Source organism: Delphinapterus leucas, chromosome 4 (genome assembly GCF_059928025.1).
Source record: "Delphinapterus leucas isolate spDelLeu-1000000601 "Yukka" chromosome 4, BTC_Dleu_Yukka2, whole genome shotgun sequence".
Lineage (NCBI taxonomy): Eukaryota > Metazoa > Chordata > Mammalia > Artiodactyla > Monodontidae > Delphinapterus > Delphinapterus leucas.
This window is the reverse complement of record NC_143132.1, coordinates 139,825,524-139,849,514: the sequence shown is the minus strand read 5'-3', so window position 1 is coordinate 139,849,514 and position 23,991 is coordinate 139,825,524. Positions and strand designations below refer to the sequence as shown.

The 23,991-nt window shown below is 41.0% G+C and overlaps 1 protein-coding gene across 9 annotated transcripts in view; it reads right to left on the bottom strand.

Annotated features, from left to right (window-relative positions):
* BTD (biotinidase) overlaps nt 1-23,991 on the bottom strand; it is a 62,219-nt gene continuing 38,228 nt past the window's right edge. For all 9 annotated transcript variants that reach the window (XM_089911167.1, XM_089911166.1, XM_022561736.2 and 6 more), the window contains 2 exons: nt 21,196-21,345; nt 1-12,888 (listed from right to left, as the gene is read on the bottom strand). In XM_089911167.1, coding sequence (XP_089767293.1) covers nt 11,716-12,888; nt 21,196-21,345 — 1,323 coding nt within the window. In that variant the 3' untranslated portion in view covers nt 1-11,715. The remainder of the gene's footprint in view (nt 12,889-21,195; nt 21,346-23,991) is intronic.

Below are 23,991 nucleotides of genomic sequence, written 5' to 3'. Positions count from 1 at the left end.
GATTCTTTTCCCTTACAGGTTATTACAAAATACTGAGTATAGTTCCCTGTGCTATGTAGTAGGTCCTCATTGGTTATATATTTTATATATAGTAGTGTATATATGTTAATCCCAAACTCCTGATTTATCCTTCCCCTCCCCTTTCCCCTTTGGTAACCATAAGTTTGTTTTCTGTGTCTGTGGGTCTATTTCTGTTTTGTAGATAAGTTCATTTGTGTTATATTTTAGATTCCACATATAAGTGATATGATATTTGTCTTTCTCTGTCTGGCTTACTTCACTTACTGTGATAATCTCTAGGTCCATCCGTTGCTGCAAATAGCATTATTTCATTCTTTTTTATGACTGAATAATATTCCAGTGTGTGTGTGTATACACCATATCTTCTTTATTCATTCATCTGTTGATGGACATTTACATTGCTTCCATGTCTTGGCTATTGTGAATAGTGCTGCTATGAACATTGGGGTGTATGTATCTTTTCAAATTACGGTTTTCTCCGGATATATGCCCAGGAGTGGGATTGCAGGATCATGTGGTAGCTCTATTTTTAGTTTTTTAAGGAACCTCCATACTGTTCTCCATAGTGGCTGCACCAATTTACATTCCCACCAACAGTGCAAGAGGGTTCCCTTTTCTCCACACCCTCTCCAGCATTTATTGTTTGTAGACTTTTTAATGATGGCCACTCTGTGAGTTTTGATTTGCATTTCTCTAATAATTAGCGATGTTGAATATCTTTTCATGTGCCTGTTGGCCATCTGAATGTCTTCTTTAGAAAAATGTCTGTTTAGATCTTCTGCACATTTTTTTATTGGGTTGTTTGTTTTCTTCATATTGAGCTATATGAGCTGTTTGTATATTTTGGAGATTAATCCCTTGTTGGTCACATTGTTCGCAAATATTTTCTCCCAGTCCGTAGATTGTCTTTTCATTTTGTTTATGATTTCCTTTGCTGTGCAAAAGCTTTTAAGTTTAATTAGGTCCCATTTTATTTTTGTTTTTATTTCCATTACTCCAGGTGATGGATCCAAAAAGATACTGCTGTGATTTATGTCAAAGGGTGCTCTGCCTGTGATTTCCTCTAGGAGCTTTATAGTATCCGGTCTTACATTTAGGTATTTAATCCATTTTGAATTTATTTTTGTGTATGGTGTTAGAGAATGTTCTAATTTCATTCTTTTACATGTAGCTCTCCAGTTTTCCCAGCACCAGGCAAGAGTTTTAATGTTGCACTTGCCTTAGCAGGTGGATAAGAGCTGAGGCAAGCAACAGACAACCAAAAAGCTTAAAAGGAAAAGCTAGGGGAATAGATATCCGTAAGACATGGTTCTAGGAATTCTAGAATGCCACACATACGTGGAGTTGTGTGCATGCTTGTGGAAGACCCGAGGCTACCTGAAATTCTTGCCTGTGCCTAATTTTGAGGCTCTGCACAAACAGGAAGTGAAAGCCAATTTTCAACTGCCAGGCTGTGTTCTAAAGATGTGCCCTTACGTACACAGCCCCTTGGCAAAGACCAGGGAATTCTTTTGGTCCCAGGTGTTTAAGGAAATCTCTGTCCAGTCGTTAGCTGACAGCTAAGCTAAATGAGTAGAGACTTCATTGGCCACACATGGCAAAAGATACAGACTTTACAGAACATGTTCAGAAAAGTCACTGAACCAGTATAACAAGCAGCAATAACAACAAACCCTGGGGAGGGAGATGAATCTGATTTCCAGAATTGCCATGTTATATTATTTTAAAAGTCCAGTTTTCAACAAAAGATTGAGATATGCAGAGAAACAATGTATGGTCCATACACAGGAAAAACAATCAATAGAAACTATCCTTGAAGAAGCTGAGACATTGGGTTTACTACACAAAGAATGTAAATCATTTATTTTATTTTTTAAATTTTATTTATTTTATTTTATTCACTTTATTTTTGGCCGCATTGGGTCTTCGTTGCTGCATGCGGGCTTTCTCTAGTTGTGGCGAGCAGGGGCTACTCTTCGTTGTGGTGCGAGGGCTTCTCATTGCGGTGGCTTCTCTTGTTGCAGAGCACGAGCTCTAGGCATGCAGGCTTCAGTAGTTGTGGCACACAGGCTCAGTAGTTGTGGCTCACAGGCTTTAGAGCGCAGCCTCAGTAGTTGTGGCGTACAGGCCTAGTTGCTCCACAGCATGTGGGATCTTCCCGGACCAGGGATCAAACCTGTGTCCCCTGCACTGGCAGGCGGATTGTTAACCACTGCACCACCAGGGAAGCCCATAAATCATTTATTTTAAACATGTTCAAGGGGCTAACAGAAACCATGTCTAAAGAATTAAGAGAAAGTTTTTTTTTAAATGCTTCATCAAATAGAGAATATCGATAAATATACAGAGATAATATTTTTAAAAGCAAATGGAAATTCTGTATTTGGAAATTATAGTAACTGGAATAGAGGGCCTCAGTGTTAGATTTGAGTAGGCAGAAGAATCAGTGAGCTTGAAAATAGGTCAGTTCCTAGTCTTGAGGAACAGGGGGAAAAAATGAAAAGAAATCGTAGCCTCAGAGACCTGTGAGATCCCAATAAACATAGCAACATACACACCAGGCAAGTCCCAGAAGGAGAAGAGAAAGAAGAGGAGGCAGAAAGAATATTTGAAGAAATAATGGCTGAAAACTTAAACAATTTCAAAAACGTTAATCTACAAACTCAGAAAGCTCAAAGAACTCCACATAGAATATAAACTCAAAGAGATCCAGCCTACACACATTATAATCAAACTATCAAAAGACAAAACAAGACTCTTGAAAGCAGAAAGAGAGAAGCAGTTCATCATGTAAAAGAAATCTTACTAATAAGAGTAACAGCTGGTTTCTCATCAGAGTCAAGGGAGTCAGAAGGCAGGGGCATGGCACTCAAGGCGCTGAAAGAAAAATACTGTCAGTCAAGAACTCTATATCCAGCACAACTGTCTTTCAAAAATGACAGACAAATTAAGATAATCCTATTTATTTTACCTGTTTGTTACTAAAATAAACAAAAACAGAAATAAAGAGCAACAGTAAATATAACAGCTAAGTAAATTTAAAGACAGTACAAATCTATTTTTTGTAAATCTTTATTTCTCTTATCTGATTTAAAAGTCAACTACATAAAGCTGTAATTATAAATCTGTGTTGATGGGCACACAATGTATGAAAATGTAGTTTGTGACAATAACAACACAAAGGAACAGGGGAAATGGAGCTAGCTCCTGTAGAAGAAGGTTTTGTATAGTACAGGCATACCTTGTTTTATTGGGCTTCACTTTATTGCACTTCACAGATAATGCATTTTTTACAAATTAAAGGTTTGTGGCAATGCTGAACTTTTCCAGCAATGTATGCTCACTTCTTATCTGTCACGTTTTGGTAATTGTTGCAATATTTGGAATTTTATTCTTATTATATTTGTTACGGTGATGTGTGATCCTTGATCTGTGATGTTCCTATTGTGATTATTTGGGGGTGTCACGAACCACACTCATATAAGATGGCGAATTTAGTAAATGTGTGTATTCTGACTGCTCCACCAACCAGCCATTTATTTCCTCATCTCTCTCCCTCTCCTCAGACCTCCCTCTTCCCTGTGACACAACAATACTGAAATTAGGCCTATTAATAACCCTATAATGGCCTCTAAGTACTTTAAGTGAAGAGTCTCACGTCTCTCACTTTAAATCAAAAGCTAGGTATGGTTAAGCTTAGTGAGGAAAGCATGTCAAAAGCCCAGATAGGCCAACAGCTAGGCCCAGTGCACCAAACAGTTAGCCACATTGTGAATGGATGCAAAGGAAAAGTTCCTGAAGGAAATTGAAAGTGCTACTCCAGGGAACACATGAATGATAAGAAAGCAAAACAGCCTTATTGCTGATATGTAGAAAGTTTTAGTAGTCTGGATAGAAGATCAAACCAGCCACCACATTCCCTTAAACCAAAGCCTAATCCAGAGCAAGACCTTAACTCTCTTCAATTCTGTGAAGGCTGAGAGAGGGGGAAGCTGCAGAAGAAAAGTGCGAAACTTAGCAGAGGTTGGTTCATGAGGTTTAAGGCAAGAATCCATCTCTGTGACATCAGAGTGCAAGGCGAAGCAGTGAGTGCTGATGTAGAAGCTACAGCAAGTTATCCAGAAGATCCAGCCAAGATCATTAATGAAGGTGGCCACACTAAACAACAAATTTTCAATGTACATGGACTGCCTTCTGTGGGAAGAAGATGCCATCTAGGACTTTCATAGCTAGAGAGGAGAAGTCAATGCCTGGCTTCAAAGGACAGGCTGACTCTGCTGTTAGGGGCTAACATTGCAGTTAACAATGCAGCTAACATTGAAGCCAATACTCGGATTCTGAAAATCCTGGGACCCTTAAGAATTATGCTATCTATTCTGCCTGTCCTCCATAACAACAAAGCCTGGATGACAGCACATCTGTTGATAACATGGCTTACTGAATATTTTAAGCCCACTGTTGAGACCTGTTGCTCAGAAAATAAGATTCCTTTCAAGACAACTGCTCATTGAGAATGCACCTGGTCACCCAAGAGCTCTGAGGGAGATGCACAATGAGATGCATGTTTCCATACTTGCCAACACAACATCCATTCTGCGGTCTATGGATGAAGGAGTAATTCTGACTTTCAAGCCTTATTATTTAAGAACTACATTTCCTAAGGCTATAGCTACCATAGAGAGTGATCCCTCTGATGGATCTAGGCAAAGTCAACTGAAAACCTTCTGGAAAGGATTCACCATTCTAGATGCCATGACACATTCGTGATTCATGGGAGGAGGTCAAAATATCAACATAAACAGGAGTTTGGAAGAAGTTGATTCCAACCGTCCTGGATGACTGTGAGGGTAGAGGAAACAACTGTAGATGTGGCGGAAACAGCAAGAGAACTAGAATTAGACGTGGAGCCTGAAGATGTGAATTGCTACAATCTCATGATAGAAGTTTAACAGATGAGGAGTTGCTGCTTATGGATGAACAAAGAAAGTGGTTTCTTGAGATGGAATCTACTCCTGGTGAACATGCTGTGAAGACGGTTGAAATGACAAAGGTTTAGAATATTACATAAACTTAATTGATAAAGCACTGACAGGCTTTGAGAGGATTGACTCCAATTTTGAAAGGTCTCCTGGGGGTAAGATGCTATCAAACAGCACTGCATGCTACAGAGAAATCGTTCATGAATGAAGAGTCAGTTGATGGGGCAGACTGCACTGTTGTCTTATTTTAAGAAGCTGCCAGTCACCCCGGCCTTCAGCACCACCACCCTGATCAGTCAGCAGCCGTCAACACTGAGGCGAGGCCCTCCACCAACAAAAAGATTACAACTCACTGAAAGCTCAGATGATGGTTAGCATTTTTCAGCAATAAAGTGTTTTTTAATTAGGGCATGTACAGTTTTTTAGAGATAATGCTATTGCACACCTAGTAGACTACAGTATATTGTAAACATAACTTTTATATTCACTGGGAAACCAAAAAAAATTTGTGTAACTCACTTTGTGATATTTGCTTTACTGCAGTGGTCTGGAACTGAACCTGCAGTATCTTCAAGCTGTATCTGTATTGAAATTTAGCTTTATTAATATGAACTAAATTGTTATAAGTTAACATGTTAGTTGGAATACCCAGGACAAACACTAAGAAGATAACTATAAATTATAAAAGAAATGACAGGGCTTCCCCGGTGGCGCAGTGGTTGAGAGTCTGCCTGCCGATGCAGGGGACACGGGTTCGTGCCCCGGTCCGGGAAGATCCCACATGCCACGGAGCGGCTGGGCCCATGAGCCAAGGCCGCTGAGCCTGCGCGTCCGGAGCCTGTGCTCCGCAACGGGAGAGGCCACAGCAGTGAGAGGCCCGCGTACCGCAAAACAAAACAAAACAAACAAAAAAGAAATGACGAGAATTAAAATGGTACACTAGAAAATATCTAACACAAAAGAAGGCAGTGATGGAGGCCTAGAGAAACAAAAAAGAACAGATACAAAACAAATCGCAAAATGGCAGGTGTAAAATCTACATTATCGGTAATACATTGAATGTAAATAGATTAAACTCTAATTATAAGGCAGAGAGTAACAGAATGAATATAAAACATCCAATTATATACTGTCTATAAAACATGTGCTTTAGATTCAAAGACACAAATAAGTTGAAAGTCAGAGGATGAAGAGAAATACCATGGCAACAGCATCCAAAAGAGAGCTGTAATGGCTGTACTACTAAATAAATGAGAAATATTTTGAGATTAATGAAAGCAAAAGTATAACATTCCATTTCACTGCAGTGAAAGCAGTGCTTAGAAGGAAATTAAGCTGTAAACACAGTAAAAAGGAAGAAAGGTCTCAAGTCTATAATCTTGCAGTTTAAGAAACTAGACAAAAGAAGTGCAGACTAAAATCCAAAGCAGGCAGAAGAAAACAATAGAAATTAGAGCAGAAATAAATGAAGTAGGGATTCAAAAAAAAATAGAGAAAAATCAACAAAACAAAGTTCATTTACAAAAATCAACAAAATTGACAAACTTGTAGCTAGAATGACCAAGAAAAAAAGACGACTGAAAATCAGGAATGAAGAGGGGGGAATTCTAACCTCACAGAAATAAAAAATTTATTAGAGCACTATGAATAATTACATACCAACAGATCTGCTAACCCAGATGAAATGAACAAAATCCTAGAAAGATAAACCATCAAAACTGTTTCAAGAAGAAATAGAAAATATGAGTAGGCCTATAACACGTAAAGACATTGAATTTGTAATAAAAAAAACTCCCCAGAAAGAAAAGCTCAGGACCAGGTGACTTCACTGGTGGATTCTACAAAACATTTGAAGAATTAACACCAGTCTTTCACAAACTCTTAAAAAACTGAAGAGGGGGGAAACACATCCCAACTCGCTCTGTGAAGTATTAACCTCATACCAAAACCAGCCAAAGGCATCTCAAGAAAAGAACACTACAGACCCAATATCCTTTATGAATGTGGATGCAAAAATTATCAACAAAATAATATTGAACCAAATCTATCACCATCTAGAAAGTCTTATACACCATGAATATCCCTTATGAATACAGATGCAAAAGTCATCAAAAAAAATACTATCAACCCAAATCTATCAATGCTTAAAAAGTAATATATACCATGACCAAGTGGGATTTATCCCAGGAATGCAAGATATTTTCAACAAATAAAAATAAGCCAATGTTAAAAAAAAAATAAGCCAATGTAATACACTGTATAATAAAGGGGGTAAACACTTGATTATCACTATTAATGGAGAAAAAGAATTTGAAACCCTTTCATGATAAAAACACTAAACACTAGGCATAGAAGGAAACTTCTTCATCTATGAAAAGCCCACAGCTAACATCATACTTAATGATGAATGACTGAAAGCTTTTCCCCTAAGATCAGAAATGAGGCAAGTATGTCCACTCTCACCACATCTACTCAACACTGTACTAGAGGTTCTAGCCAGAACAATTAGGAAGGGGGGAAAAAAAAAAGGCATTCATATAAAAAGTTAATTTGTAGATGACATGATCTGGTATATAGAAAATCCTAAAAACTCCACCAGTACATTATTAGTGCTGGTAAGTTCAGCAAGCTTACCGGACACAAGATCAATATAAAAAACCAACTCTATTTTTATATACTTGCAATTAACAATCCAAAAATGAAATTAAGAAAACAATTCCATTTATAATAGCATCCAAAAAATACCTGGGAATAAAAATAAAAGGAGTATAAAAATTTGTACACTAAAAATGACAAAACTAAATGGGAAGACATCCTGTGTTCATGAACTGGAAGATTTAATATTATTAAAATGGCATTCCCCAAATTAATCTCCAGATTTAATGCAATACCTATCAAAATTCCACTGATTTTTTTTGACAGAAATTGAACAAGTGACCCTAAAACGTTCATATGGAACTGCAAAGGACGCAAAATAGCCAAAACAATTTTGATAAAGAACAAAGAGGACTCAACGCTTCCCAATTTAAAAACTTACTACAATGCTACTGTAATAAGGACAAGTGTGGTACTTGCTTTAGGACAGACATACAGATCAATGGAATAAAACTGAGTCTAGAAATAAACCTGTATATTTATGGTCGATAGATTTCAATAAGGTCACCAAGACAATACAATGGGGAAGAATAATGTCAACAAATGGCGCTGGGACAGCTAGATGCTCACTTGCAAAAGAATGAATTTGCACCCCTATCTCACAACACACAGAAAAATTAACTTCAGTGGATCGTAGATCTAAGTGTAAGAGCTCAAACAATAAAACTCTTAGAGGAAAACATAGCTGTAAGCCTATGACCTTTAATTAGGTATGACACCTAAAGCACAAGCAACCAAAGAAAGAAGATAAATTCGGCTTCATCTTAAAATTTTCATCACAAAATTAAAAACTTTTGTGTACCAAAAAATGGTATCAAAAAGTGAAAAGACAACCAACAAATGGAGAAAATATTTGCAGATCACTTATCTGATAAGGGTCTAATATCCAAAATAGACAAAGAACTCTTACAACTAAATAATAAAAAGACAATCCAATTTTTTAAATGGGTGTAAGATTTTAATAATTTATTCAGAGAAGATATGTGGGTGGCCAATAAGCACTTGGAAAGATGTTCAGCGTTATTAGCAACTAGGACAATGAAATCACAACCACGATGAGAAACCACAACCACTGAGATGGCTGTGATTTTAACAAACAGACAATAACAAGCATTAGCAAGGATGTGGAGAAATTTGAATTCTTATACATTGCTAATAGGGATGCAAAATGATGCAGCCCCTTTGGAAAACAGTCTGTCTGACAGTTCCTCAAATAATTAAACATTGACTGGTATAACCCAGCAATTACACTCCTAGATATATACCCAAGGAATTGAAAAACGTATATTCACATATAAACTTGTACATGAATATTCATGGCAGCATTATTTATTCCTAATAGCCAAAAAGTGGAAACAACGCAATGTCCACTAACTTAATGGATAAACAAATGTGGTATATCTATACAATGAAATACTATTCAACCATAAGAAGGGAGAACTTATACATACTACACAAGGATAAACCTTGAAAACATTACACTAAGTGGAAGAGGGCAGGAACGAAAGGCCACATAGTGTATGATTCCATTTATATAAAATGTTCAGAATGGGCAAATCCGTAGAGATAGAAAGTGTATTAGTAGTTGCCATGGGATGGGGGGAGGGAGAATGGACATGACTGCTCGTGGGTACAGGGTTTCTTTTGAGGGCACTGAGCCGGCCGCCTGTGGGTCAGCACTGGCCCAGGTGGGTTTCCCTCAGCAGGGCTGTGGGCAGGCCCTCTTCTCGAGAGCCCATGGTGGGCACTGGGGCGGACAGGCTGCCAGCAGGCTGTGGCTTTACCTTCTCTAATAACAGGACTTTTTAAGCCCATCGTTGTCTCTCACCCCCTCTGTGCAGAAGACCACAGAGAGGCGCAGCTGCACCCCCATGAGAAACCACATGGACAGCCGCTTCCCCAGGCCTCATTCCACCAAAAATACACTGGGTGTCTGCCCCTGTGTTATGGTCAAGATCGCCATCTGCTTCCTGAGTTGCAGGATCATAGCTGACAGAAGCGTATCACAACCGTGAGTCATACGTGCCTTTTTTTTTTCCTGAAAATGATTTATTTTATTCATTTCCCCCCTACCCTCCACTTTGTTCTGCCATCTGGCAACTACTTTTCATCATAAAAATCATAATTTCTTGTCCCCCTCATTTCTACTTCATGAGCAGTAAGTTAGTTCTAAATTGTCAGTAGATAGTAACTCGGGGAAAGTTCTCAGTACTCTGCTCAGAAGAGCAAAATGTGCATCCAGCAGGTGCTTCAAAAATGTCTGCTGGGTGAAGTAGCTCCACCAAGTCTGTGTTTTGGCCTGGCCTCTGTCTCTCTCTGGATGATTTGAATCATCTTGGCAGGAAGCAACAATATGCATTTCTGAGATGATTTCTGTTTCCCTGGAGCAGGGGCGACCACATCCGGAGCCGTGTGCCCCCTCCAGCTCGCCCCTCCCGGGTCTGCGCCAGCATCTGGTGGGAGAGGTCGCCGTCCCGTTCCGGGGGGACCTCCTGGGTTTCCTCAGGAATCCTGAGCTGTTCCTGCAAATTCCCTGAAGGCCGGCTTGACTCATTCTAGGCCTTTGCAAGCGGGCAGTGAGTCAGCGGGTCTTTGCTTCTTTCCCACATGGATGATTCAATACACATCCCACAAATGAGAAAACTGGGGCACAGCCAAGGTTCAAATAAATAGTCAAGGTCTACGTAGTGAAGAGCAAACAGGGAGGCCAAGAAAGTAAAGCTGGTCAGTCTGACCCTAGGATCTATGCTCTTTAGTATCCTGCCTAAAAGCCAGGAAGGGGTCTGGAAAGCCACACTGTGGGGGGAATGGGGAAAGAATTTCAGTTTTTACTTCATGTAATTATGTATAGATATATGCACATACTGTTTTTAAAAACCTAATTTATAAAGGAGATGAAACTAAATATAGCCACACATTGAAGAGGCAAATCATGGAAAGCTAACTATCCATTTTCTTTAAAAGCTGCAGATTTTCCACCTTAAAAATGATCTGAAACAGTTACTAGGCATAGAGTCAAAGTGACTTTGAAATGTTGGATACGAATAATACAGACCAGTGGCCTAAAGAATGTCTTCACACGCTGAATGTGATTTTGCACGTGCAGTTCATATTTTGGGAGGTCCTCGCTCTGTCCCTGGTGGGCTTTCCAAAGACACCTGTTGAGTGACTGAATAAAGACTAAGCGGGCCAAACCCCACACCGTTCCTGCAACCCGTCTGCAAAGAGAAGGCCCTGCCAGCGGACTGGGAATGAATTCCCAGCATTGTTCCACCCTGCACAGTTGGGCAGCCAGAAGGCTCTTGCCCAGGGCTAGTGTGATTTATTAAGGTGCCTGGAATCCCTGGATGAGACACGCTGTGCACAAGAACCCTATGACTCATCTGTTCCCATCGCTGCCCTCTCTTCAGCACTTTTTTCCAGCCTCCCTCTCTCTCCGGCGCACTGCACTCTTTCTTTCCAGTTATTCTGAGTCCTGCCTGACACATTCCAATCACTGACAGAAAGGCAGATGTGAGAAAAGCTTCCCTTCTATTTTTAAAAGCTGCCTCAGGCTCCACATTGCTGATGCTGCTGGCGGCTCTGGCACGATCAGTCCTGGGGGATGAATTCTGGCCAACCAGAATGGAAATGTCCCCATGGCAGCCATTTCTAACACGGCTTTTGCTCTGAGAGTTTGTTTCTTACCCCAGAAAATGTTTGAGGCTTCTGAAATACCTGTATATCCTGGGTGTCACTTGATCAACAGCAAGAACACACACGAAACCTGCTGTTTTGTGGACGTGTAAAATATAAACTGACGTTTATTTTTGTTTGCGCTCTTAAAACAATTGTGTAATGGAAGATCTGCTGGAAGAAGACGTGGCTTGAATAATAGAAATGTGAGTAGAAAATACCAGAAAATGTCTCACGAATTTGTGCTTAAGAGGAAAAGACACTGGCGAAATCTGTCTCCCTACCTCTTCCCATGGCTCCCAGGATGGGCTCTGGAGCGAAGAAGTGGTCCCGGTGCTGTGAGCTTTGGCCTGTGCCAGTGCAGGGGGAGCCCACCCCACACCCCCTAGTCCTTCTCATGCAACCGCCCGTACAGAGCTGCCGTCACCAGGCCGGAGGACAGTTCGCTCTTCCTCAGGAAATAGTGATCATTCTCCCAGCCCAGCTGGTCAGGGGTTTCCAGGGTCATCCCTGAGGTCAGAAGCATTGGAAAGATATAGGAGGTACTGAAGTTCCCCCACAGGTGAAACTCAAATATCCCCGCAGCCTCTGTGACCTCCTGCCCACAGGTCTCAAAGCCAAGACCGCCACACTTGACCAGGGCACAGACTTGAACGTAGTAAGTGCCGTGCACAGTGTGAAGGCCGTCAAAGACCCCCAGGGCATACAGCTCCTTGGACAGAGTGGGCCTCTGGTAAAGCAAATGACAGCAAAGGCTATTTGCACAGACTTGGAGGTAGCCTTCCTTGCCCCACACGGGAACCAGGGTGAAATTGTCATACATCATCTCAGAGTTAAACGTGGGAGGGGCATTCGTATTCCATTTGGGGGCTCCATCACAGTGGACGTCCTGAGCATCCTTCTCAGAGTATGGATCCCCTGCCAAGATTTTTAAAAACTTACTGTGGGATGGGTCCATTTTCCCTGTGGCATTCCCTGTGCCAATGAGACCCTGTGGATTTTTGGCTACCTGGGCAATTATAAGGTGACCTTCGGGGCTTTCCATGTCATGGTGCCAAAAGGACTTCAGAGGGGTGTGTATGCCACTTCCCGTCATCCCCAGAGATGGATGGTGGATGTTCGCAGCCAGAAAGTTGACGCCAAAGGCGATGGCGAAACCTCTCTGAATCTGAATGGCTGCCAAGAGTGGGAGCTGGTTCATCCAGGCGGTCGGATACACGACATGCTTCACCTCCGAGTCTCTGAGGAGCCTGACAGCAGGGTCGAAGAACAATATGTCAAAGCAAGTGAAGATGCCAAACTTGCCAGCAAAGGGGGTATCAAAGGTGATGCGATCCACTTCCAGGGGGGTATTGAACGCTGCTTCAAAGTAGAGGTTTTGTTTGCGGTAGCTGTCAACCAGGGTTCCATTACTGCTGAACACCACGTTCGTGTTATACTGGTATCTGCCATCATTTGGGCACCCTGGGTCACTGCTATGACAAGGCTGCTTTGTCCCAAGATTGGCCACCAGGAACATCTCTCCCTTGACAGCCATACAACTCAGGCGCTGGAGGACCTAGAGGGAAAAAATAAAAGTGTAAATAAAGGAAATTTTTAAACCCTGCCTTTTTCTTACAATTTTAAAATAGTACCTGTATTGTATTGATAATATATAAATAGCTATCATAAATCAATAAGAAAAAAGTAACCACTACTGAAAGCGTGCAAAGGATATGAACAGGTGGTTCACAGATGAACAAATACAAATGGCCAACAAACATTGACAAGATGCTCAGTCTCATTAGTAGTAAGGAGATACAAATTAAAATGATAATGAGATATCATTTTTCACCTCTGTAAGATTGGCAAAAATTAAAAAGACTATTCTATCTTGCATTGACCAAAGGATGGGCAAACAGGCACTCATGCACTATTACTGGGGATGCAAAGTGCAATCAAAATCTTTTAAAGGGAAAACTTGGTGCTCTTTAAAAAATAATTTTTAAAAGTGCTTATCTTGGGGGGCTGCAATCAATATGGTGGAGCAGAAGGACATGGAGCTTACCTCCTCCCACAAATACATCAAAAATACATCTACATCTGGAACAATTCTCACAAAATACCTACTGAACCCTGGCAGAATATCTCCAACACCCAAAATCACAAGAAGGATCTCCACACAACTGGGTAGAGTGGAAAAAAAAAAAAAGGGAATTGGGACAGGACTTGTGCCCCTGGGAGGTAGTTGTGAAAGAGAAAAGGTTCCCACACTCTGGGAAGCCCCTTCACTGGGCACGAGAATCAGCCAGGCCACTGCCCTGCACTCCTCAGCCTGAGACGTGCATCCACTGGTATGTGCTGGGGCTGGGTGCTGAAACTCAGGCTTCAGAGGACAGACCTGGGGAGAGCACTGCGGCTGGCTGCAGAGACAGCCTGAAGGGGCTGGAGTGTGGTACGGGCTGCAACCAGCGGTATACATGGAGGAAGCCCGGGTCCTCCATAGAAGCAAAGGGCCTTTGTTAAGGAGCGCGGGAGGGAGGCGCGAGCCTGCCACAGTAGCCTCCACTTTCGGCATGCTCATGGCAGGTGTGCGCCGCCACTGAAACCCCATTGTCAACACGCATGTCAGCAAAGCGAGGGATGGGGCCCAGCACAGCAGCCTCTTTCTCCATGCGCTCCTCTACGAGCTCTGGGAGCGCGCTAGTGGGTTGCCCACATGCAGAGGTAGGGCTGAAATCTGAGCCCTCTCCCTGTGGCTGTGCAGATTTACCCTACTGGGGCCTGCTTTGTAAACTCAGCGCCTGAGGGACACCCAAGTGGACAATGGGTGTTCCTGTGGCTGGAACAGGACTGGCCTTAGCATCTGTGGGCTTTGTGGGTGCATGTACATAGAGGCTGGGCCAGGGTCTGGGCTGCTTCCATAGCTCCCACAGCAGGTCCAGGTGTGTGACTACTGCAGTCTTGGTACCTGACTTCAATGGATTTGCACTGGTAGCCTTGTGAAAACAATGCCTGAGGGACATCAGGGCTGACTGCCAGCATTCCCAAGGTTGAGATGGGGCTGAAGGCAGTGCCAACAACAGTGTACTTTGTAAGCATACAATAGGTGACACCACAGAGCACCCTTACGGGTGAACAGCTCTGGCAGAGGAATATTCAGTGGGTCCTCTCCCAGTGGGAGCGCTCCAATCCTGCCTACTTCGTACCCCAGCTCAGAAATGGATCCTAGGGGCTTCTACTCCAACAACTAGGGAGAAGACCCTGCTCAATACCCAGTGCAGGCTCTGGTCACCACAACACCACCACACCTCCTATCAAGGGCATAACGGTCAGCACACACTGAGGAAAGAGGTCGCAGGCATTCATAGTGAAAACAGCCCTCATACCAAAAAATATTAAACCCACACAGGCTACACAGGGACACTCCCACATAAAAATAGCCTTCCGGGACCACAGTAGATAATTGTTTCTCCCAAACTCACAGAGTAAGAGAAACATAAGTAAAATAAAGAAGCAGAGGAGCCACTCCCAATTAAAAGATCAAGAGAATTCCCCTGAAAGAACAAACAATAAAACAGATCTCTTTAACAGACACCAAGTTCAAAAAGGAGATAATGAAAATACTAAAGGAATTAAGAAGGACTATTGATAGAAATGCAGATTACTGTAAAAAGGAACTAGAAACAATAAAGAGGAGCTAAGAAAAATTAGAAAACTCATTTGCCCAGACAAAAGCTGAGCTAAAGGCAATGAACAGCAGATTGAATAATTCAGAAGAACAAGTAAATGATCCAGAAGGTAGAATAATGGAAATCACCCAATCAGAACAGCAGACAGAAAGCCAGATTAGAAAAAATGCAAGCAATATAAAAGACCTATAGGATAATGTAAAACATGCCAATCTACACATAATAGGGAGTCTAAAGGAAAAGAAAGAGAAAAGGGGATCGAAAATGTATTTGAAGAAATTACGGCTGAAAACTTCCCAAACCTAAAGAAAGAAACAGATATCCAGGCACAGGAAGCACAGAGGGTCCCAAACAAGGTGAACCAAAACAGACCTACACCAAGACATACTATAAGTAAAAAGGCAAAAGTTAAAGATAGAGGATTCTAAAGGCAGCAAGAGAAAAACAGAGTTCCTTACAAGGGAACCCCTAAAAGGCTACCAGCTGATTTCTCTACAGAAAAGCTGCAGGCCAGAAGGGAGTGGCAAGCTGCAACCTAGGATACTCTACCTAGCAAGATTATCATCTAGAATAGAAGGAGAGAGAAACACTTTCCCAGACAAGCAAAAGCTAAAAGAATACAGCAGTAGTAAACCTATCCGAAGGGAAATATTGAAAGGTCTTCTCTAAATAGAAAAGAAGAAGGAATCTATAGGAAAGAGGAAAATCACAATTGGAAAATAAATCACTTAAATAAGCCAGTACACAGATTAAAATAAAAATGATAACCACAATGAACAGCGAACAGATGAATATGAAGGTGTAAAATCATAAAATAATTAAAATCATAAAATGTGAAAGAGGAGAGTATGAAAACGTAGATTATTTTTCTAGAACGTGTTTCAGTCTGTATGACTACCAGTCTAAAGCAATTAGATATAGGAAGGGGTTAATGTGCTTGAAATACAGGGTAACCACAAATCAAAAACATACAATATATTCAAAAAAAACCAAAAAGAAGAGAACATAAGCATAATACAAAAAAAAATCATCAAACTGCAAAAGGGAAAAGAAAAAGGAACAAAGAAGAAATTAAAAAATCAAGTAGAAAACAAGTTCTAAAGTGGCAATAAATACATATCTATCAATAATTACCTTAAATGTCAGTGGACTAAATGCTCCAATCAAAAGACACAGAGTGGAAGATTGGGTTAAAAAACAAGAGCCTACAATATGCTGCTTTCTTTAGGGCAAAGGACACACAGGTTGAAAGTGAGGGGGTGGAAAAATATTTCATGCAGACAGAAATGACAGGAAAACAAGGGTCACAATACTCATATCAGACAAAACAGATTTTAAAACAAGGGCCATAAAGAAAGATAAAGAAGGACTCTATATAATGACAAAAGGATCAATACAAGAAGAAGATACTACACTCATCAACATATATGCACCCAATACAGGAGCAGCCAAATACATAAAACAAATACAGACATAAAGGGAGAAACTGACAGGAGCTCAATAATAGGAGACTTTAACACCCCACTCACATCAATGGACAGATCTTCTAGACAGAAAATCAATATGGCAACAGAGATCCTAAATGATAACAATCGAAAAGTTGGACTTAATTGATATTTTCAGGACATTAAATTTTTTAAAAATGCATTCTTTTCAAGTGCACATGGAACACTCTCTAGGATTGACACCATACTAGGGTACAAAATAAGCCTCAACAAATTTAAGAGGATAGAAATTATTTCAAGCATCTTTTCTGACCACAATGGCATGAAACTAGAAATCAACCCCAGAAAAAAAAATGAGAAAAGACAATTACATGGAGACTAAACAACATGCTACTAAAAAGCCAATGGGTCAACAACGAAATCAAAGAAGAAATTAAAAAATACCTTGAGGCAAATGACAATAAAAACACAACCATACAAAATCTATGGGATGGGCTTCCCTGGTGGTGCAGCAGTTGAGAGTCCACCTGCCGATGCAGGGGACACAGGTTCGTGCCCCAGTCCAGGAAGATCCCACATGCCGCGGAGCGGCTGGGCCTGTGAGCCACGGCCGCTGAGCCTGTGCATCCGGAGCCTGTGCTCCGCAACGGGAGAGGCCACAACGGTGAGAGGCCTGCGTACCGCAAAAAAAAAAAAAATATGGGATGCAGCAAAAGCAGTTCTTAGAGGGAAGTTCATAGTGATACAGGCCTTCCTCAAAAAACAAGAAAAATCTCAAACAACCTAACCTACCACCTAAAAGAATTAGGAAAAGAAGGGCAAACAAAACCTAAAGTCAGCAGAAGGAAGCAAATAGTAAAGATCAGAGAGGAAAATGAATAAAATGGAGATTAAAAAACAATAGAAAAAAAATCAATAAAACCAAGAGCTGGTTCTTTGAAAGGGTAAACAAAATCAACAAACCTCTGCTCAGGCTCACCAAGAAGAAAAGAGAGGGGACCCAAATAAACAAAATATGAAATGAAAAAGGAGAAATAACAATCAATACTGCTGAAATACAGAAAACCATAAGAGAATACTATGAACAATTATACGCCAACAAATTGGACAACTTAGAAGAAATGGACAAGTTTCTAGAATCATACAGGCCACCAAAACTGAATCAAGAAGAAATAGATAATTTGAACAGACTGATCACTACAAGTGAAATAGAATCTGTAATAAAAAGAAAAGAAAACTTCCTACAAACAAAAGTCCAGGACCAGATGGCTTCACTGGGGAATTCTGCCAAACATACAAAAAATAACCTATACTGATCCTTCTCAAACTCTTCCAAAAGATTGAAGAGGAGGGGCCACTAACAAAGACATTCCATGAAGCCACCATCACCCTGATACCAAAACCAGACGAAACCACTACCAAGTAAGAAAATTACAGGCATTATCTTTGAGGAATATAGATGCAAAAATTCTCAACAAAGTATTAGCAAACTGAATCCAGCAACACATAAAAAAGATCATGCACCACAACCAAGCTGGCTTCATCCCAGGGTCACAAGGATGGTTCAGTATACACAAATCAACAAAAGACAAAAAGCACATGATCATCTCAATAGATGCAGAAAAAGCATTTGATAAAATTCAACATCCATTCATGAAAAAAACTCTCACTAAAGTTGGTATAGAGGGAATATATCTCAACTAATAAAAGCTTTTTATGACAAACCCACAGCCAATATAATACTCAAAGGTGAAAAGCTGAAAGCCTTCCCGCTAAAATCTGGAACAAGACAGGGATGCCCACTCTCACCACCTGTAGTCAACACAGTACTGGAAGTCCTAGCCACAGCAATCAGACAGGAAAAAGAAATAAAAAGTATCCGAATTGGAAGGTAAGAGGTAAAACTGTCGTTATGTGCAGATGACATACTATATATATATAGTCTATAGTAACACTAAAGACTCCACACAAAAACTACTAGAACTGATAAATGAATTTAGCCAGGTAGCAGGATACAAGATTAACATACAGAAATCAGTTTCATTTCTGTACACTAAAAATAAATTATCAGAAAGGGAATGTAAAAAAAACAATCCCTTTTAAAAGTGCATCAAAAAAAAAAAAAAACTTAGAAATAAACCTGACCAAGGAGGTGAAAGACTTATATGGTGAGAACTATAAAATATTAATAAAGGAAATTGAAGATGATTTAAAGAAATGGAGGGACTTCCCAGGTGGCGCAGTGGTTAAGAATCCACCTGCCAATGCAGGGGACATGCGTTCGAGCCCTGGTCCGGGAAGATCCCACACGCTGCGGAGCAACTAAGCCCATGAGTCATAACTACTGAGCCTGCGCTCTAGAGCCTGCAAGCCACAGCTACTGAGCCCATGAGCTGCAACTACTGAAGCCTGCATGCCTAGAGCCCTTGCTCTGCAACAAGAGAAGCCACTACAATGAGAAGCCCGTGCACAACGAAGAGTAGCCCCCGCTCGCCATAACTAGAGAAAGCCCATGTGCAGCAACGAAGACCAAACACAGCCAAAAATAAATAATTTTAAAAAATAATTTAAAAAAATAAAGAAATGGAAAGATATCCCATGCTCTTGGATTGGAAGAATTAATATTGTTAAAATGGCCATACCACCCAAAGCAATCTACAGATTTAATGCAATCCCTATCAAATTACCCATGACATTTTTTCACAGAACTAGAACAGATAAGCCTAAAATTTATATAGAACCATAAAAGACCCAGAATTGCCAAAGCAATCCTGAGGAAAAAGAACAAAGCTGGAGGCATAACCCTCCCAGACTTCAGACAATACTACAAAGCCACGGTAATCAAAACAGTGTGGTCTTGGCACAAAAACAAACATATGGATCAATGGGACAGAACAGGGAGCCCAGTAATAAACCCACACATCTACAGTGAGTTAATCTTCAACAAAGGAGGCAAGAATATACAATGGAGAAAAGACAGTCTCTTCAGCAAGTGGTGTTAGGAAAGCTGGACAGCCACATGTAAATCAATGAAGTTAGAACACATCCTCACACCATACACAAAAATAAACTCAAAATGGCTTAAGGACTTAAATATAAGACATGACACCATAAAACTCCTAAAAGAGAACATAGGCAAAACATTCTCTGATAGAAATTGTACCACTGTTTTCTTAGGTCAATCTCTCAAGGCAACAGAAATAAAAGCAAAAATAAACAAATGGGACCTATTCAAACTTTATAAGCTTTTCTACAGCAAAGGAAACCATAAACAAAACGAGAAGACAACCTACAGACGAGGATAAAATATTTGCAAATGATGTGACTGACAAGGGCTCAATTTCCAACATATACAAACAGCTCACACAACTCAACAACAAAAAAAAACCCAATCGAAAAATGGGCAGAAGACCTAAACAGACATTTCTCCAAAGAAGACATACAGATGGCCAACAGGCACATCAAAAGATGCTCAACATTTCTAGTTATTAGAGAAATGCAAACCAAGACTACAATGAGGTAGCACCTCACAGCGGTCAGAATGGCCATCATTAAAAAGTCTACAAATAACAAATGCGGGAGAGAGTGTGGAGGAAGAGGAACCCTCTTACACTGTTAGTGGGAAGGTAAATTGGTGCATCCACTGTGGAAAACAGTGTGGAGGTTCCTCAAAAAACTAAAAACAGAACTACCACATGATCTAGCAACCCCATTCCTGGGAATATAACCAGACAAAACTATAATTCAAAAAGAAACATGCATCCCTGTGTTCACAGCAGACTATTCACAGTAGCCAAGACATGGAAACAATCTAAATGTCCATCGACAGATGAATGGATAAAGAAGATGTGGTATGTATGTATAGATATATACACATATACATATATACATACACACAATGGAATACTACTCAACCATAAAAAGAATGAAATAATGCCATCTGCAGCAACATGGATGGACTTAGAGATTATCGTACTAAGTGACGTTAAGTCAGAAAGAGAAAGACAAATACCTTTGATATCATTTATATGGGGAATCTAAAATATACACAAATGAACTTATCTATGAAACAGAAAGAGACTCACAGATATAAAGAACAGACTTTTGGTTGCCAAGTGGGGCTGGGGAGGGATGAATTGAGAGTTTGGGATTAGCAGATGCCAGCTACTATATATAAAATAGATAAACAAGGTCCTACTGTACAGCACAGGGAACCATATTCAATATCCTGTGATAAACCATCATGGAAAAGAATATAAAAAATAGTGAATATATGTAAGTATAACTGAATCACTTTGCTGTACAGCAGAAATTAACACAACATTGTAAATCAACTGTACTTCAGTAAAAATAATAAAATTAAAAAAAAAAGATGTCAGTATCTATGAGATGCATAGAAAAGAATATAGGTGGATGCACTGACGGCAGTTTGTCTAGAAAGGGAGGTGGCTGAGGGATGGGGTGTGGTGAAGGTGGGCTTTCATTTTATTAACTTTGATTTGTTGTAGAAGCATATATTCATGCATTTCTTGTGTGATCAACAAACAGAACGATCCACAGATGAGTAAATGCCTCATAGTAGCAGACATTTTTAAGTGAATGACTGGCACAGGGAGCTCGGGTTTGGTTCTCAGGCCCCTAAAGGCTCCTGTCACTCTCATTCAACATGTCCTGGCTCTTGGCCCTTGGCTTGGTTCATCTCCGTGAGCCTCCCACCTCCTGAGGAGGAAGGCTGGTCCCCTTACATACTTCCGTGTCATGGAATCGGTGGGGCTCCAGGCATGGGTTCCACCTGACCAAGTAGGGAGAAGGCAGGAAGTCCAAAAACGGGTAAATGGATGTTCTTGTAAAGTTGAATCCATGGATGCCATCTTCTGGAAACACTATAATCTGTACACCCTGCAAGTCAAAACATCAGAAATAGTCCGTTAACAGATAATGGGAAGCACCCCTTCATTCCTCTGACAGCTGTCCTGCAGCTGCTCTGAACCAGGAACCACAAAGGTCCAGACGTGGTAGCTGGGCTCGGCAGGGATCTGAGCCTTGGGGGAGCCGTCTCACTTGGCCTAACTCTGAGGGAAGAAAGACCAAGTCTTCTAGGGACCAGCACTGTACCGAGGGCTGGCCAGGGAAGAAGGTTACAAGTGAGTTTGGATGGGTTTGGAGTTGGTGGCGGTGCCATGGGAGATGGAGCGGCGACTGTAACAGGCCTGAGTATCAGGCTTAGCAGATGTGCTACCTCTAGTCCGGTGGGTGGTTTTCAACCTTCGTTGTGCTTCTAAATCAGACAGGGGACTTCTGAAAACACAATCTTTGCTCAGCAGTGATGCTTGGGCCCATCCCTAAAAAGTCTGCTTCAATCAACTGTGGGTGCGGTCCCGGCAACAGGTCCCCACATGATTCTAATGGGCCCCAGTGGGCTGGTGGGTGAAAGTCAAGTGCATTGATTTTAGCATAGGAACCAGGACTTGCTCTATCTTGCATTTCTCCCACTGGGAGTTAGGAGACTCCCGTCAGAGCCCTGACCGCCCTACAGGCCTTCTCCCATACCTGGAGACACTGGGGGTCCTTGCCTGTGACAGCCCGAGGCTCCCTGTGACAGTGGCAGCAACCTGAGGAAACCCAAACAGAGCAGCCCTCAGCTCCCAGCGCCAGGGCCCCTTCGGCTGCCGCTCTGCACTTGCTCGGCTGAAAATGTTAAGCCTGGAGCAGTGTCACCCCACAGTGAAAGGTGGAGGAGGATGGCAGAGCAGGCATGAATAATCTAAAATCACAGGCAATTTGAGTCACTATTTCTGGAATGCACTGCAAACTCCTTATAATTTTTTTCCTGGTTATAAAAAATTTTTCAAAAGTTTAAGTGTAGAAAATTTGGAAAACACAACATAAAGGAAGAATTCATAATCCTATATCATGAAGATACTTATTGTTAACATCTTGCCTCTTTTCATTTTTTCCCCCTCTCTGTATAGGTGTGTGCGTGTATAATTGAGACAATAATAAACATACGGTTTTCCACCTTGACTCTCTCACTACAGAGCATCAAGACTACAAAGATACCTTCAGAAATATCGCTTGTATTATATGCTGGATTATATTTAAGAGGACACCGCAGTTTATCCTCTGTTATTGGGCATTTGAATTGTTCCCAACTTTTCGTAATAAAAAAACTGTGGTGACCATCTGTGTACAGGGTGCTCAAAACACTTTCTGAATGAGCGTTGTACACAAATCTTTGATTGGAGCTCTGATTATTTCTTTAGAATAAAGCCTTATAAGTGAAAATACTGAGTCAAGTGTATGAAAAATTTTAAATTCTTAATATACTTTGCCAAGTAGCTTTCCAGAAAGTTTACAGCAATGTACACTCCCTCCAGCAGAATACGAGGCTGGTCATCTTATTGCACATTAGAAAGAAAAATGATCACAAACTTGGAAATAAAGCAAGACGAAGAATTTATGTATACATTCTTTGTATACGTATATCTTTCTACAATATACCAGGGTACTGACAAGCACACTCGAGGATTACTCATCTAGTGAATGTATCACTGTTTGACTTCGCTATTTAATAAAACACCCTAAACATGACAGTTTTATTGCCCTGTACGACATTAGCCTGTTTCGTATCTATTAGCAGATTCATCTCAACATTCATTTGAGTGAGGGACACACTCACATCTGTTCCTCAAGTTATCTTTTGAACCAGCTTTACCGTCTTGCTGGTTCCTGAGTTAATTAATGAGTTAAATAAGAGCTTTGACACATGTCCATTCTTCTCTATGTGTAAGAGTCATGTTTCTAACTTTCTGAAAATTATACTTGGACACATGTTTTCCTTTATTAAAAACACAACTTTGAAAGCACTGAATGGTTTCCTATGGACATTAACAGTTATGGATACATATTAGATTAATATTCAAATTAAATTGCATTTCCTGAATATACATCTGCCCAGAATGAGGACTCAGACTTGAGCCGGGACAGAACTTTGGGTCTGATGTGATTACTCATCCATTCTAGGAAGGAATTTGCATTCCTGATAAAGGGCTTGAGCAATTTTCTGACAGACCAGTGAGCTCAAGAACTCCTGGGGAATTCCGGGTGCCAACCCAGCTGACCACCCAGCCTAATATCTTTAAGCGCAACTCCTTTTCTTCCCTGTAAATGAGAGGACTCAAGCGAGAACTCATTTAATTGGCCTGCAGGAACCTCTGCCCTTATAGCAAGTTTGATAGAAAACTTTGACACACGCATGGCATCAACCTGTGTTAGAGGTTACTTTAACACATATAACCACGTAGGGGAGCCGAGATGTCTGTAAGCCCTAAAAAATGACTGGATCAACAGCTTTGTACCTGCTCCTGGGCCACAAACAGAGAAGGAATGGTGCCTGCTGGCATCATGGGTTCAAGAAAAACATGTTTCATTTGGGGGCAGGTGATTAAAATGCAGGGGAAAACTGCAGTCACAGTCTCTGGGTTTCAGTACGGCATCTGCCAAGTGTCTTAGCATGGTCTTGTGGACAGGATGAAGAAGAAGGGG